General features: G+C 64.0%; 4 protein-coding genes across 4 annotated transcripts in view; 1 reads left to right on the top strand and 3 right to left on the bottom strand.

The window, feature by feature from the left end:
• Positions 1–24: 24 nt before the first annotated feature.
• LOC306816225 (zinc finger protein 653-like) lies at positions 25–7774 on the bottom strand (the record flags this gene model as incomplete). The annotated part of the gene is made up of 10 exons (XM_079332699.1): positions 25–155; positions 240–339; positions 546–660; positions 753–870; positions 1790–1823; positions 1855–1944; positions 2904–3200; positions 4601–4852; positions 6195–6238; positions 7491–7774. 10 exons carry the CDS (start codon positions 7772–7774, stop codon positions 53–55), a joined length of 1437 nt encoding a protein of 478 aa, XP_079188825.1. The 3' UTR covers positions 25–52.
• A 777-nt stretch (positions 7775–8551) lies between these two features.
• LOC306816224 (evolutionarily conserved signaling intermediate in Toll pathway, mitochondrial-like) lies at positions 8552–13725 on the bottom strand (the record flags this gene model as incomplete). The annotated part of the gene is made up of 7 exons (XM_079332698.1): positions 8552–8836; positions 8914–9016; positions 9090–9238; positions 10849–10903; positions 11718–11938; positions 13106–13502; positions 13696–13725. The coding sequence occupies 7 exons, from the start codon at positions 13723–13725 to the stop codon at positions 8556–8558; spliced, it is 1236 nt and encodes a 411-aa protein (XP_079188824.1). The 3' UTR covers positions 8552–8555.
• Positions 13726–14689: 964 nt separating this feature from the next.
• The window catches only part of LOC306816223 (ELAV-like protein 3), a gene marked incomplete at its 3' end in the record, with an annotated part of 9309 nt that continues 8510 nt past the window's right edge, over positions 14690–15488 (bottom strand). Inside the window, 1 exon segment of the mRNA XM_079332697.1 lies at positions 14690–14714. Within this exon segment, the coding sequence (XP_079188823.1) occupies positions 14690–14714 (25 nt within the window).
• The window catches only part of CNN1 (calponin 1), a 31603-nt gene continuing 31365 nt past the window's right edge, over positions 15251–15488 (top strand). The window contains exon 1 of the mRNA XM_079332691.1: positions 15251–15318. The gene's annotated coding sequence lies outside the window, so the exon portion shown is untranslated. The remainder of the gene's footprint in view (positions 15319–15488) is intronic.

The following is a 15488-nucleotide window of genomic DNA, read 5'->3' as shown; positions in this document are numbered from 1 at the left end:
ATCCCAGGTGAGTCAGGAGGGGCCCAGGTGAGTCCAGGTGAGTCGGGGGTCCCTAGGTGCCCCGGGGCTCGGGGTGACCCTGCAGCCCCCCGTGTCTCCTCATGTGCCAGCTGAGGGAGGCGCGCTGGCGGCAGCGGTACCCGCACACCTGGCACCTGCTGGGGCAGCTCAGGTGTGTCCTGGGACCCCTCCTCGCTGTTTTGGGGGGGTCTCAGCCCTCGGGACCCCCCATCACTCACTGCAGGGGGGTCTCCCCGGTGTGTGTCCTCCTGTGCACCTCCAGGTGGTTCTTGCGCTTGAAGGATTTCCCGCAGGTGTCACAGGTGAATCCCCGCACACCTGGGGAGGGGGGCACACCTGGGATGGGGGGGGCTCACCTGAGGGGTGACCACATGGGAGCTGCCCAGGTAAAACCTCTTGGGGAGGATTTTGGGGTCACACACACCTGGGGCTCACCTGAGAGGTGACCATGTGCCAGCACATGGGAACTGCCCAGGTAAAACCTCTTGGGGAGGATTTTGGGGTCACACACACCTGGGGCTCACCTGAGTGCACACCCATGTGCCTGTGCAGGTGATTTTCCAGGTGAAAGCTCCTCCCACAGCCGGGCTGGGGGCACACCTGGCTGCGGCCCCTGCGCTGCTCCGGGCTCACCTGGGTCTGGGGGGCAGGTGGGAGGTGAGGGGGGGTCCAGGACAGGTGAGAGGGGATGTGGGACAGGTAAAGGGGGTGTGTCCCCCCCCTGCAGGCACCTGGAGGCTGCTGGGAGTGCTGAGCTGCTGCCCACAGGTGCTGTGGGGGCAGGTGAGGGGCTCGGGGGGGTCCTGGGGCTCCGGGGAGGGGGCGCGGCCCCTCCTGCTCCTGCGGGGCCTGCAGAGCCTGGGGTGAGTGACCCCCCCTCAAAGGGGGGGACAGGTGTCACACCTGCCTCACCTGGGGCTGCTGAACCCCCCAAAACCATCCCCTCCCCCCAAAAAATTCCCCTATCAACAAAACCCTCCCTGAACCCCAAAACCTTCCCAGGTGCTCCCCACCTTTTCCACACACTCAGGTAACGTGACCCCCCCCACCCAGGGACACCCCAACACCCCCCCAAAATCACCCCTGACCCCCCCCACCCAGGGACACCCCAACACCCCCCCAAAATCACCCCTGACCCCCCCACCCAGGGACACCCCAAACCTCCCCAAAATCACCCCTGACCCCCCCACCCAGGGACACCCCAAACCTCCCCCAAACCACCCCTGACCCCCCCCCCCCACCCAGGGACACCCCAAACTCCCCAAAATCACCCCTGACCCCCCCACCCCACCCAGGGACACCCCAAACCTCCCCAAAATCACCCCTGACCCCCCCACCCAGGGACACCCCAAACTCCCCAAAATCACCCCTGACCCCCCCACCCCACCCAGGGACACCCCAAACCTCCCCAAAATCACCCCTGACCCCCCCACCCAGGGACACCCCAATCTCCCCCAAATGACCCCTGACCCCCCCACCCCACCCAGGGACACCCCAAACTCCCCCAAATCACCCCTGACCCCCCCACCCCACCCAGGGACACCCCAAACTCCCCCAAATCACCCCTGACCCCCCAACCCCACCCAGGGACACCCCAACACCCCCCCAAAATCACCCCTGACCCCCCCACCCCAAACCCACCCCAAACCTCCCCAAAATCACCCCTGACCCCCCACCCCACCCAGGGACACCCCAAACTCCCCAAAATCACCCCTGACCCCCCCACCCCACCCAGGGACACCCCAACTCCCCCCAAGCCCCCCCAGACCGTTCTGGCTCTTTGGGGATCTCGTAGATGATCGTCGACCCCTCGGTGTCCTCGCTGGGGGAGGGGTCCCGGGGGGGCTCTGGAGGGGGGGGGCGGGGCGGGGGGGGGCAGCTCCTCCTGCTTCAGCCTCAGCACAGGATCCTCCTCATCCTCCTCTGCCAGGGGTGGGGCTGGTGAGACCCCCCCCAAAAATCCACCCCAAATCCTCCCCACAGCACCCACCCCCTTAACCCACCCCATCCCTGACCCCAAATCCTCCCTGACCCCAAATCCCCCCAACCCCAAATCCCCTCTGAGCTCCATTCCTGACCCCAAATCCTCCCTGACCCCAAATCCCCTCTGAGCTCCATTCCTGACCCCAAATCCTCCCTGACCCCAAATCCTCCCTGACCCCCATCCCTGACCCCAAATCCCCCCGACCCCAAATCCCCATCCCTGACCCCAAATCCCCCATCCCTGACCCCAAATCCTCCATCCCTGACCCCAAATCCCCCATCCCTGACCCCAAATCCCCCTGACCCCAAATCCCCAACCCTGACCCCAAATCCTCCCTGAGCTCCATCCCTGACCCCAAATCCCCCTGACCCCAAATCCCCCCAACCCCAAATCCTCCCTGAGCTCCATCCCTGACCCCAAATCCCCCCTGACCCCAAATCCCCTCTGAGCTCCATTCCTGACCCCAAATCCTCCCGACCCCAAATCCTCCCTGACCCCAAATCCCCCCGACCCCAAATCCTCCCCGACCCCAAATCCCCCCTGACCCCAAATCCCCCCGACCCCAAATCCTCCCTGACCCCCCCATCCCTGACCCCAAATCCTCCCTGACCCCAAATTCCCCCTGACCCCAAATTCCCCCTGACCCCCATCCCTGACCCCAAATCCCCCAAATCCCTGACCCCAAATTCCCCCTGACCCCAAATCCCTGACCCCAAATCCCCCAAATCCCTGACCCCAAATCCCCCTGACCCCAAATCCCCCGACCCATTCCTGACCCCAAATCCTCCCTAACCCTCATTCCTGACATAAATCCCCCGACCCCCCATTCCTCCTCCCAAATCCCCCCTCACCCCAAATCCCCCCTCACCCCCCCATCTCCCCAGTTTCCCTCCTTTACCTGTCTTGGGCAGCTGAGGCTCCACAGGTGGGGCAGGGAAGGAGCCCCCCCCTCCCAGGAGCCCCCCCAGCTGGAGCTGCAGCCCCCCCAAGGGCCCGGCCAGGATCAGGAGAGGGGGTCCCTGCAGCAGGGCGGGGGGGGGGCCCAGGGGGACGCAGAGCACGGCCTCCAGCGCCTCGGGACCCCCGGCGGGACCCCCGGGAGGGGGCGCTGGCACGGCGGGACCCCCCCCCGCTGCCGCAGCCCCCTCGGAGCCGGAGCTGCAGCGCCCCGAGGAGGAGGAGGAGGAGCCGCGGGCTGCGGAGGGAACGGGAAGGTCAGCAGAGTTCCAGCCCCGGTAAAAAAGCACTTGATAGACCCTAAAAATATCGGGGATCGTCCCAAAAAATCTGCTCTCAGATTTAAAATATCCCCTAAAAAATATCGGGGATTGTCCCAAAAAAATCTGCTCTCAGATTTAAAATATCCCCTAAAAAATATCGGGGATTGTCCCAAAAAATCTGCTCTCAGATTTAAAATATCCCCTAAAAAATATCGGGGATCGTCCCAAAAAATCTGCTCTCAGATTTAAATTATCCTCCCCAAAAATTATCGGGGATCGTCCCAAAAAAATCTGCTTTCAGATTTAAATTATCCTCCTAAAAATATCGGGGATCATCCCAAAAAAATCTGCTTTCAGATTTAAAATATCCTCCCAAAAAATATCGGGGATTGTCCCAAAAAAATCTCCTCTCAGATTTAAAACATCCCTCCCCCAAAAAAGTATTTGGGTTCTCCCCAACTCCCCCCAGACCCCATTCCTGCTTCTTAACCCCACACATCACCCCAAAAACCCCCCAGACCCCATCCCCACAAATCACCCCCAAACCCCAAAAACCCCCCAGACCCCATCCCCACACATCACCCCAAAAACCCCCCAGACCCCATCCCCACACATCACCCCAAAAACCCCCCAGACCCCATCCCCACAAATCACCCCCAACCCCAAAACCCCCAGACCCCATCCCCACAAATCACCCCCAAACCCCAAAAACCCCCCAGACCCCATCCCCACAAATCACCCCCAAACCCCAAAAACCCCCCAGACCCCATCCCCACAAATCACCCCCAAACCCCAAAAACCCCCCAGACCCCATCCCCACAAATCACCCCCAAACCCCATCTACCCCACAAAACCCCCATGAGTACCCCCCAAACACCACCCCTAACCCCCCAAATCACCCCCCCAAATCCCCCCATCCCCACAAATCACCTCCAAACACCCCCCAAACCCACCCCCAGCCCCACAAATCAGCTCCAAACACCCCAAAACCCACCCCTAACCCCCCAAATCACCCCCAAACACCCCCAGCCCCACAAATCACCTCCAAACACCCCCCAAACCCACCCCCAGCCCCACAAATCACCCCCAAACCCCATCTACCCCCCAAAACCCCCATGTGTACCCCCCAAACACCACCCCTAACCCCCCAAATCACCCCCCAAATCCCCCCATCCCCACAAATCACCCCCAAACACCCCCCAAACCCACCCCCAGCCCCACAAATCACCCCCAAATCCCCCCCCAAACACCACCCCTAACCCCCCAAATCACCCCCAAATCCCCCCATCCCCACAAATCACCTCCAAACACCCCCAAACCCACCCCCAACCTCACAAATCACCCCAAACCCCCCCCGCCCCGCCCCGCCCCTGACCCCCGTCGCCGCCCGAGTCTCTGTCGCTGTCGCTGTCGCTGTCGCCGTCGCTGTCGCTGTCGCTGAGCGGGCGCAGCGGCGAGTGCAGGTCCTGGAAGTAGCGGTGGCCGCGCTCGCACTGCCACACGGCCGTGGTGTAGAGCCCGACGGACGGGTCCAGCTCCGCCAGGCGCGGCTCGTACGGGCAGCGCTGCCGGTGATCCTCGTACCAGATCACCGCGTGCCGCAGGCAGTTCACGTTCCGCCGGCGGCCTGAGCGGGGGAGAGACCGGGAATGGGGAGAGACCCAAAATCGGGGGGAGCCCGGAATGGGGGAGAGACCCAAAATCGGGGGGAGACCGGAATGGGGGAGACCGGGAATGGGGGAGAGACCCCAAAATCGGGGGGACCCCAAATCGGGGGGAGCCCGGAATGGGGGAGAGACGGGAATGGGGGAAGAGACCCGGAATGGGGAGAGACCCAAATCGGGGGGAGAGACCCGGGAATGGGGGGGAGAGTACCGGGAATGGGAGAGACCGGGAATGGGGGGAGAGACCGGGAATGGGGAGAGACCGGGAATCGGGGAGAGACCCAAAATCGGGGGGAGCCCGGAATGGGGGAGAGACCGGGAATGGGGGGAGAGACCCGGAATGGGGGAGAGACCCCCAAAATTCGGGGGGAGAGACCGGGAATGGGGGGAGAGGACCCGGGAATGGGGAGAGGACCCGGGGAATGGGGGGGAGAGACGGGAATGGTGAGAGACCGGGAATCGGGGAGAGACCCAAAATCGGGGGAGCCCGGAATGGGGGAGAGACCGGGAATGGGGGAGAGACCGGGAATGGGGGAGAGACCGGGAATGGGGGGAGAGACCGGGAATGGGGGGAGAGACCGGGAATGGGGGAGAGAGACCGGGAATGGGGGAGAGACCGGGAATGGGGGGAGAGACCGGGAATGGGGGGAGAGACCGGGGAATCGGGGGGAGAGACCAGAAATCAGGGGGAGAACCCCGGAATCAGGGGGAGAGCCCCAAAGGGAGGGGAGAACCCCAAAATCAGGTATGGCATCCCAAAGGGAGAGGGAGAGCCCCAGAGTCACGGGGAGAGCCCCAAAATCAGGGGGAGAGCCCCAAAGTGAGGGATGGCACCCCAAAGTGAGGGGGAGATCTCCAAAGAGAGAGGGAGAACCCAAAAAGTAAGAGGCAGAACCCCAAAGTCAGGGAGAGAACCCCAAAAGGGACAGAACCTCAAAAATCATGGGCAGAACCCCAAAGTCAGACACAGCCCCCATAAAGTCAAGGGAAGAACCCCCAAAATCAGCTACAGCACCCCCAAAACCAGGCACAGCACCCCCCAAAACCGGGTACAGCCCCCCCAAAACCGGGTACAGCCCCCCCAAACCGGGTACAGCCCCCCCAAAACGGGTACAGCCCCCCCAAAACCGGGTACAGCCCCCCCAAAATCAGGCACAGCCCCCCAAAACCGGGTACAGCCCCCCAAAATCAGGCACAGCCCCCCCAAAACCGGGTACAGCACCCCCAAAATCAGGCACAGCACCCCCAAAATTTGGAATAGCACCCCCAAAATCAGGCACAGCCCCCCAAGGAGCACGGACTCACGTTTCTTGCGTTTGGGTTTTTTGGGCAGCTGCTCCCAGGGTTTGCTGTGGACACAGGGAGGGAGGGGGTGGCAGAGGGGGAGGGGCTCCTGCAGGACCCCCAGAGTCCTGCTGCACCCAGCCCGACCTTCCTCATCCTCCATCAGCCCCAGCCTTCCTCCTCCTCCCTGCTCCTTCCTCCTCCTCTCCCACCCTCCCTGCCTGCTCTTCATCCTCCAGGAACGACGGGGAGATGAGGGAGAGGAACGGGGCAGGAGGAAGAGGATGAGGAGGAAGAGGATGGAGGAAAAAGAGGATGGAGAGGAGGATGAGGAAGAAGAGAATGAGGAAGGAGAGGATGAAGAAGAAGAGGATGGAGGAAGAAGAGAATGAAAAAGAGGATGGGGATGAAGAGAATGAAGATGGAGAGAATGAAGCAGAAGAGGATGGAAGAAGAAGTGGATGAAGAAGAGGATGAAGAAGGCGAGGATAGAGGAAGAAGAAGATGAGGATGAAGAGGATGAGGAAGGAGAGAATGAAAGCAGAAGCAGATGAGGAAGAAGAAGAGAATGAAGAAGGAGAGAAGGAGAATGAAGTGGATGAAAAAGAAGAGGACGAAGAAGGAAATGAAGGAGGACGAACAAGAAGAGGAAGAGGATGAAGAAGAAGAGAATGAGGAAGAAGAGGATAAAGAAGAAGAGGATGAAGCAGAAGTGGATGAGGAAGGAGAGGATGAAAAGGATGAAGTAGAAGAGGATGAAGAGGATGGAGGAAGAAGAGAATGAAGAAGAGGATGAGGATGAAGAGAATGAAGATGGAGAGAATGAAGCAGAAGCGGATGAAGAAGGAGAGGATGAGGAAGGAGAGGATGAAGAAGGAGAGGATGATGATGAAGAGAGTGAAGAAGGAGAGGATGATGATGAAGAGGATGAAGAAGGAGAGGATGAGGAAGGAGAGGATGAGGATGAAGAGAGTGAAGAAGGAGAGGATGAGGATGAAGAGGATGAGGAAGGAGAGGATGAGGATGAAGAGAGTGAAGAAGGAGAGGATGAGGATGAAGAGGATGAGGAAGGAGAGGATGAGGATGAAGAGAGTGAAGAAGGGGAGGATGAGGATGAGGAAGGAGAGGATGGAGGATGAAGCGGATGAAGCAGAAGCGATGAGGAAGAAGAGCAGGATCTCCCAGCCCTTCAGCACCGCGGACAGCGCCTCGCCCGCTTCCCCCGCGGCCGCTCCGCACCCCAAAACCTGAGTGGGGGGCGACACCCCCCGCACTCCCCACGCCCCCCGAGCCCCTGCCCACCCTCCCCGCGCTCACCCGCGGCGCCCGGCGCGCTGGCCGCGCTCCAGCCCCAGCAGGTACGCCGCCAGCTTGGCGTCGCTCCAGCCGCTGCGGCGCCGCAGCTCCACCCAGGGCCCGTGCGCCTCGCCCAGGTACACCCGCCGCACGTCGTACTTCTTGCGCGACTCCAGCCGCCGCCGCGCCCGGTCCGTCTCGGTCAGACGGGGCCGCCCCCGAGCCTTGCGGCCGCCGCCGGCATCGGGACCCCCGGGAGCCCCGGGAGCCCCGGCACCGCCGGGGCCGCGCTCGGCCGCGCTCATGGCGCGGCGCGCTCTGCTGACGTCAGCGGCGGCGCGGGAACGCACCGTGCGCACGCGCTGAGGGTTTGGGGTTTTTTTGGGAGGGGGGTTCAAAACATCACAGCCCCACCTGGTACCCCCAGGTGAGCAGGTACCCCAGGTGTGCGGGTACCCCCAGGTGTGAGGTGTGCAGGTACCCCCAGGTGTGCAGGTATCCCAGGTGAGCAGGTACCCCAGGTGAGCAGGTACCCCCAGGTGTGCAGGTACCCCAGGTGTGCGGGTACCCCCAGGTGAGCAGGTACCCCCAGGTGTGCAGGTACCCCAGGTGTGCGGGTACCCCCAGGTGAGCAGGTACCCCCAGGTGTGCAGGTACCCCCAGGTGAGCAGGTACCCCCAGGTGTGCAGGTACCCCAGGTGTGCGGGTACCCCCAGGTGAGCAGGTACCCCAGGTGTGAGATGTGCAGGTACCCCCAGGTGTGAGATGTGCAGGTACCCCCAGGTGTGCAGGTACCCCCATCTATTCACTGAAGACCCCCCAAACTTAGGGGGAACTCCCCTCCCCCCCTCCCAGAACCACCGGGGACCCCCCAAAATGAGGAGGGGGCACAATTCCCCCCCCAATCACCCCCTGGGCTCCCCCAAATTCACCCAGCACCACCTGGGTTTGTGGGGGCACGAAACTGGGGAGGGTCCCCCAAATCCCCCTGGTGTGAGCACCGAGTTTTGGGTGGTCACAACCCCCCCAAACCCCCCCAGACCCCTGAAAACACGAGACCCCCTCTCCATCCATCACAGCACCCCTTTATTCCGCACCCCTTTTCGGGGGGTCTCCCCCTGGCTGCCCCCCCTCCTGCCCCTCGGGGGGCTCCAGCCCCGCCGCTGGGGGGCTCCCCGTGCCCAGCTGGGGGGTCTGGGGTCCGTCCTGGGGGTCAGCAGGGGGGTCTCCCCCCTCGGAGAGGCGGAACACGACGGGCGTGCGCCCCAGCACCGGGTTCTGCTGCTGCAGCCCCGAGATCCACCTGGCCAAGGTGCGCCGGTCACTCGCCCCCGCCACGCACAGGGCGAACACGGGACCCTCCTCCACTGCAGGCAGCGGCAGGCGGGTCAGGGGGGGCGCGGGGACCCCCCAAAATCCCACCCCGACCCCCCCCCAAAATCACCTTCGTCCACATCGAACTCGTCGTCGTCCCAGGGGCCGCGCTCCAGCTCCAGCTCCAGGCGCAGCGGGAAGTAAAAGCTGCGCTCGGGGTCTGGGGGGGGGTCCTGGCGAGCAAAGGGGGGGGTCTGGAATGTTCTGGGGGTCCCTGTGCCCCCCCCCGGGATCCCCCAGACTCACCCTGAGGTGCGGGGGCAGGGGGTCTCCCCGTAAGACGAAGTATTTGAGGAGGGTCCCGCGGAGCCAGAGCGGGAAGGGCCCCTCGACGAACACGGGGCGGGAGGGGCCGTGCTGGGCCAGGAGCTGCCTCTGCTCGGGGCTCTGGGAGCCTGGGGGGCACGGCAGGGACCCCAAAAACCTCACAGGGAGCACCAGGGACCCCAAAAACCCCACAGGGAGCACCAGGGACCCCAAAAACCCCACGGGGACCCCAAAAACCTCACAGGGAGCACCAGGGACCCCAAAAACCCCACAGGGACCCCAAAAACCCCACAGGGAGCACCAGGGACCCCAAAAACCCCACAGGGACCCCAAAAACCCCACAGGGAGCACCAGGGACCCCAAAAACCCCACAGGGACCCCAAAAACCTCACAGGGAGCACCAGGGACCCCAAAAACCTCACAGGGACCCCAAAAACCGCACTGGGACCCCAAAAACCCCGTAGGGAGCACCAGGGACCCCAAAAAACCCACAGGGACCCCAAAAACCTCAAAGGGACCCCAAAAAAATCCACAGGGACCCCAAAAACCTCACAGGGAGCACCAGGAACCCCAAAAACATCACAGGAACCACCAGGGATCCCACAGGGACCCCAAAAACCCCACAGGGACCCCAAAAACCTCACAGGGACCCCAAAAACCTCACAGGGACCACCAGGGACCCCAAAAACCCCGCGGGGACCCCCAAAAACCCCACAGGGACCCCAAAAACCTCACAGGGACCACCAGGGACCCCAAAAACCTCACAGGGAGCACCAGGGACCCCAAAAACCTCACAGGGACCACCAGGGACCCCAAAAACCTCACAGGAACCACCAGGGATCCCACAGGGACCCCAAAAACCCCACAGGGACCCCAAAAACCCCACAGGGAGCACCAGGGACCCCAAAAACCCCACAGGGACCCCAAAAACCCCACAGGGAGCACCAGGGACCCCAAAAACCCCACAGGGACCCCAAAAACCTCACAGGGAGCACCAGGGACCCCAAAAACCCCACAGGGACCCCAAAAACCTCACAGGGACCCCAAAAACCTCACAGGGAGCACCAGGGACCCCAAAAACCCCAGGGACCCCAAAAACCTCACAGGAGCCCCAAAAACTTCACAGGGACCACCAGGGACCCCAAAAACATCACAGGAACCACCAGGGATCCCACAGGGACCCCAAAAACCCCACAGGGACCCCAAAAACCTCACAGGGAGCACCAGGGACCCCAAAAACCCCACAGGGACCCCAAAACCCCACAGGGAGCACCAGGGACCCCAAAAACCCCACAGGGACCCCAAAAACCTCACAGGGAGCACCAGGGACCCCAAAAACCCCACAGGGACCCCAAAAACCTCACAGGGAGCACCAGGGACCCCAAAAAACCCACAGGGACCCCAAAAACCTCACAGGGAGCACCAGGGACCCCAAAAACATCACAGGAACCCCAAAAACCTCACAGGGAGCACCAGGGACCCCAAAAACCCCACAGGGACCCCAAAAACCCCACAGGGAGCACCAGGGACCCCAAAAACCTCACAGGGAGCACCAGGGACCCCAAAAACCTCACAGGGACCCTGAACCCCACCCCAGGGACCCCAGACCCCACCCCATGGACCACCAGGGGACCCCAAACTCCCTCACAGAGACCACCAAAGAACCCCCAATCCCTCCCAAGGGACCCTCAAACCCGAGCCCACCCCCCCAGGAACCCCCCCAGAGCCCAGAACTCACTGACGATGTAGGGCTGGACAGAGCCCCAGTCCTGCCCTGTGTCCGGCACGGGCGGCTGCGGGGGGGGGGACAGGGGTCACTGCAGGGACAGCCCAGCATGGCCCTGGCCCCAAATGTGGCCCTGTCACTGTCACTGTCCCCAAATGTGTCACTGTCACTGTCCCCAAATGTGGCCCTGTCACTGTCACTGTTCCCCCAGCATGGCCCTGGCCCCCAAATGTGGCCCTGTCACTGTCCCTGTCCCCAACTGTGTCCTTGTCACTGTCACTGTCATTGTCCCTGTCCCCCAACTCTGTCACTGTCCCTGTCCCCAGCCCTTTCCCCTGTCCCTGTCCCTGTCCCCCAACTCTGTCACTGTCCCTGTCCCCAGCCCTTTCCCCTGTCCCTGTCCCTGTCCCTGTCCCTGTGCCCAGCCCTGTCCCTGTCCCTGTGCCCAGCCCTGTCACTGTCCCTGTCCCTGTCCCTGTCCCTGTCCCTGTCCCTGTCCCCGTGCCCACCTGGATGACAGTGACACTGGCCCCCGGCTCGGTGGCGATGCGCTGCAGCCCCAGCCCTGTCCCTGTCCCTGTCCCTGTCCCTGTCCCTGTCCCTGTCCCTGTCCCTGTCCTTGTCCCTGTCCCTGTCCCTGTCCCTGTCCTTGTCCCTGTCCTTGTCCCTGTGCCCAGCCCTGTCCCTGTCCCTGTCCCCGTGCTCACCTGGATGACAGTGACACTGGCCCCCGGCTCGGTGGCGATGCGCTGCAGCCCCAGCCCTGTCCCTGTCCCTGTCCCCGTGCTCACCTGGATGACAGTGACACTGGCCCCCGGCTCGGTGGCGATGCGCTGCAGCCCCAGCCCTGTCCCTGTCCCTGTCCCTGTCCCCGTGCTCACCTGGATGACAGTGACACTGGCCCCCGGCTCGGTGGCGATGCGCTGCAGCCCCAGGCGCGCTGTGCCCAGCCCGGGGGGCAGCTGGGGGGGCAGCGGGTGGGGGTCCAGCTGCCGGAATCGGGGCAGCCAGAACATCATCCTCTGCACCTTCCTGAGCGGGCGGCTGCGCGGCCCAAACACCCCCAGCAGCAGGAAACGCGTCTCGGCGTCGGGCACCACGCCTGGGACATGGGGACATTGAGGGGACATTGGGGACATGGGGACATTCAGGGGACATTGGGACATTGAGGGGATATTGGGACACTGGGGATATTGGGGTGACAGCAGCAGGAAACGCGTCTCGGCGTCGGGCACCACGCCTGGGACATGGGGACATTGAGGGGACATTGGGAACACTGAGGGGACATTGGGGACATTGAGGGGATATTGGGGACATTGGGGACATTGAGGGGATATTGGGGACATTGGGGACATGGGGACATTGGGGACATGGGGACACTGGGGACATTGAGGGGATATTGGGGACATGGGGACATTGAGTGGACATTGGGGACATGGGGACATTGGGGACATTGGGGACATGGGGACATTGAGGGGATATTGGGACATTGGGGATATTGGGGTGACAGCAGCAGGAAACGCGTCTCGGCATCGGGCACCACGCCTGGGACATGGGGACATTGAGGGGACATTGGGGACATTGAGGGGACATGGGGACATTGAGGGGATATTGGGGACACTGGGGACATTGAGGGGACATTGGGGACATTGAGGGGATATTGGGGACATTGGGGACATTGAGGGGACATTGGGGACATGGGGGACATGGGGACATTGAGGGGACATTGAGGGGATATTGGGGACACTGGGGATATTGAGGGGATATTGAGGGGACATTGGGGATGTGGGGACATTGGGAACACTGAGGACATGGGGACATTGGGGATGTGGGGACATTGGGAACACTGAGGACATGGGGACATTGGGAATGTGGGGACATTGGGAACACTGAGGACATGGGGACATTGGGAATGTGGGGACATTGGGAACACTGAGGACATGGGGACATTGGGAATGTGGGGACATTGGGAACACTGAGGACATGGGGACATTGGGAATGTGGGGACATTGGGAACACTGAGGACATGGGGACATTGGGGATGTGGGGACATTGGGGTGACAGCAGCAGGAACCACGTCTCCGTGTGTGCCATCACACCTGGGCACACTGAGGGCACAGGTGACACGGGGAGGGACACGGGCTGCACACAGACAGCACAGAGGGGACACGGAGTGCCAACAGCAGGGACACCCCACAGGCACAGCGAGGGGGTGACACCCAGCGCGACAAGACCCCCGCAATGGCGCAGGGGGGCGTGGCGCACGCACCGTATCGCTCCATCTGCTCGAGCAGCTGCAGGCCGCACTCCTGCTGCCGCGGGAACGGGAAGAGCAGGCGCTGCGCGGCGCCGCGCGGCACCCAGCGCCCGCGGGGCAGCAGCCGCAGCAGCGCGTTATAGGCGGGCAGGCTGCGCTCCGCGCCCAGCGCCGGCATCGCCGCCAGCGCCGCCTCCACCAGCGCCAGCCGCCCGCCGCGCCCCGGCGGGGAGCGCGCGGCGTCCCGGAGAGCGGCGGCGAAGGCGGCGGGGCCGCTGTCACCGCTGTCACCGCTGTCACCGCTGTCACCATCGCGGTGCGGGTCCTCGCGGCGCTGCTGAGAGCGGCGGCGTCGCGATGGGGCCTCGGAGGTGTCACCGCCAGAGGTGCCACCCTTAGAAGTGTCGTCCTTAAAAGTGGCACCCCTCGAGGTTTCACTCCCAAAGGTGTCACCCCTAAAGGTGTCACCCTTAAAAGTGCCACCCTAAAGGTGTCACCCTTAAAAGTGTCACCCCTCGAGGTTTCACTCCCAAAGGTGTCACCCCTAAAGGTGTCACCCTTAAAAGTGTCACCCCTAAAGGTGTCACCCTTAAAAGTGTCACCCCTCGAGGTGTCACTCCCAAAGGTGTCATCCCTAAAGGTGTCACCCTTAAAAGTGTCACCCCTCGAGGTGTCACTCCCAAAGGTGTCATCCCTAAAGGTGTCACCCTTAAAAGTGTCACCCCTCGAGGTGTCACCCTTAAAAGTGTCACCCCTAAAGGTGTCACCCCTCGAGGTGTCACCCCCAAAGGTGTCACCCCCCCGCGGGAGCTCCCGGCGCTGCCACGTCGAGGTTCCCGAGGCGGCGCCCCCCGCAGTGTCACCCCCGGGGGTGTCGCCGCCCGTGGGGTGGCTCCGCCGCGGCCCGCGGGGTTTCGGGGTCCCCGCGGTGTCACCGCCTTCAGTGGGGGCGCGCGCGGGGCGCTGGCACAAGCTGCGACACAGCTGGGGAGGGGAGAAGGGGTCACACGCCTGTCCCCGTGTCCCCGCGGGGTCCCCGCGGTGTCCCCAGACCCCCCCACTGCCCCTCTCTGCCCCACGTCCCGCCAGAGTCCCCCGCACCTCCGGAACCCCGGGGCGGCCCCAGAGCCCCCGGGGCAGCGCCCGGACCCAGTTCAGCCGCATGTGGCCGCGGTTGTCGCGGTGTCCTGTCGCCGTTTCTGTCGCCGTGTCTGTCGCGGGTCACGGCCGAGGCCTCGCTGTCCCCACGCCAGGGTCGCGCCGCTGGCGCCGCCATGTTGGCTGAGATCAGGGGGCGGGGCCTGAGGGCTCGGCCAATCAGCGCGCGGTTTTCCCCTCCAGCGAGGTGATTGGCAGGGAGCGCGGGGGCGGGGCTCGGAGGGGGTTCCCCCGTGACGTCCAGAGCGGACCCCGGGATGAGCTCAGGGACGGGGATAGGCGGTGACGTCATACGGGGTTTATCGATGATGTCAGAGCACCAGCGGCTCCGTTAAACGGGAACGGCAGCTCCGGGGGGGGGGGATGAGGGGTTCCCCAAATTCCCGGGGCGGGGGGGGGATCCTGGGTGTCCCCCCGTGCCTGGGGGGGGTCTCGGAATCACGGGAAGGGGGCGGGGACGGACCTGGGGGAGGAGAAGGGGAGGGGGACATCCCCACCCGTGAACGATGTCGTGTCCCCCCCCCGAGGGGGCCGGCGGAGTCGATCCGGTGACGGCACCGAGTGGGGGACGCGGCGGGGGAGGGACGAGGCGCGGTGTCCTGGGGGGTCCGCGGCACGGGGGGGTCCCGAGTGGCCGGGGAAGAGACCCCGGGTAATCCCGGGGGTCCCCGGCACCGTGGGGTGACCCCGCTGGCCTGGGGGGGGTCCCCGCTCCAGGGGGGCACCCGGTGACCCGGGGGGGGGACGCGGGTGTCGGGTGGGAGGGGGGAGAACGGGAAAGGGCCGGTTTTGGGGGGGGGGGGCGTTCCGGGACTCTCCTGCCCCCCCCCCGGATCCCCCCCCTTCGGGATCCCCCCGCTAAATGTGGAAAAAATGACGCCATCACCCGCCCCGCCGTGACGTCAGCGCGGCGGAGGCCGCGGATTGGCTGCGGCCGGGCCGGCCCGGGGGGGGCTCCGCGCCCACCGCCCACTTTTAAAAGTGGCGGCGGCGGCGCCGGGACGGGAGCGGGAGGGAGCGAGCGAGGGCACCGACCCGACCCGAGGGCACCGACCCGACCCGGGACAGCCCGAACCCACCCGGGACAGCCCGAACCCACCCGGGACAGCCCGAACCCACCCGGGACAGCCCCGAACCGGCGCCACCCGCTCGCCTCGACCCCCAGCGGAGCCACCGAGACCCCCCCGCGACCCCGAAATGTCCAACGCGCACTTCAACCGCGGCCCCGCCTACGGGC

This window comes from Erithacus rubecula (genome assembly GCF_903797595.1).
Source record: "Erithacus rubecula genome assembly, contig: scaffold_449_arrow_ctg1, whole genome shotgun sequence".
NCBI classification, from domain to species: Eukaryota; Metazoa; Chordata; class Aves; order Passeriformes; family Muscicapidae; genus Erithacus; species Erithacus rubecula.
This window is presented reverse-complemented; position numbering and strand designations above follow the sequence as displayed.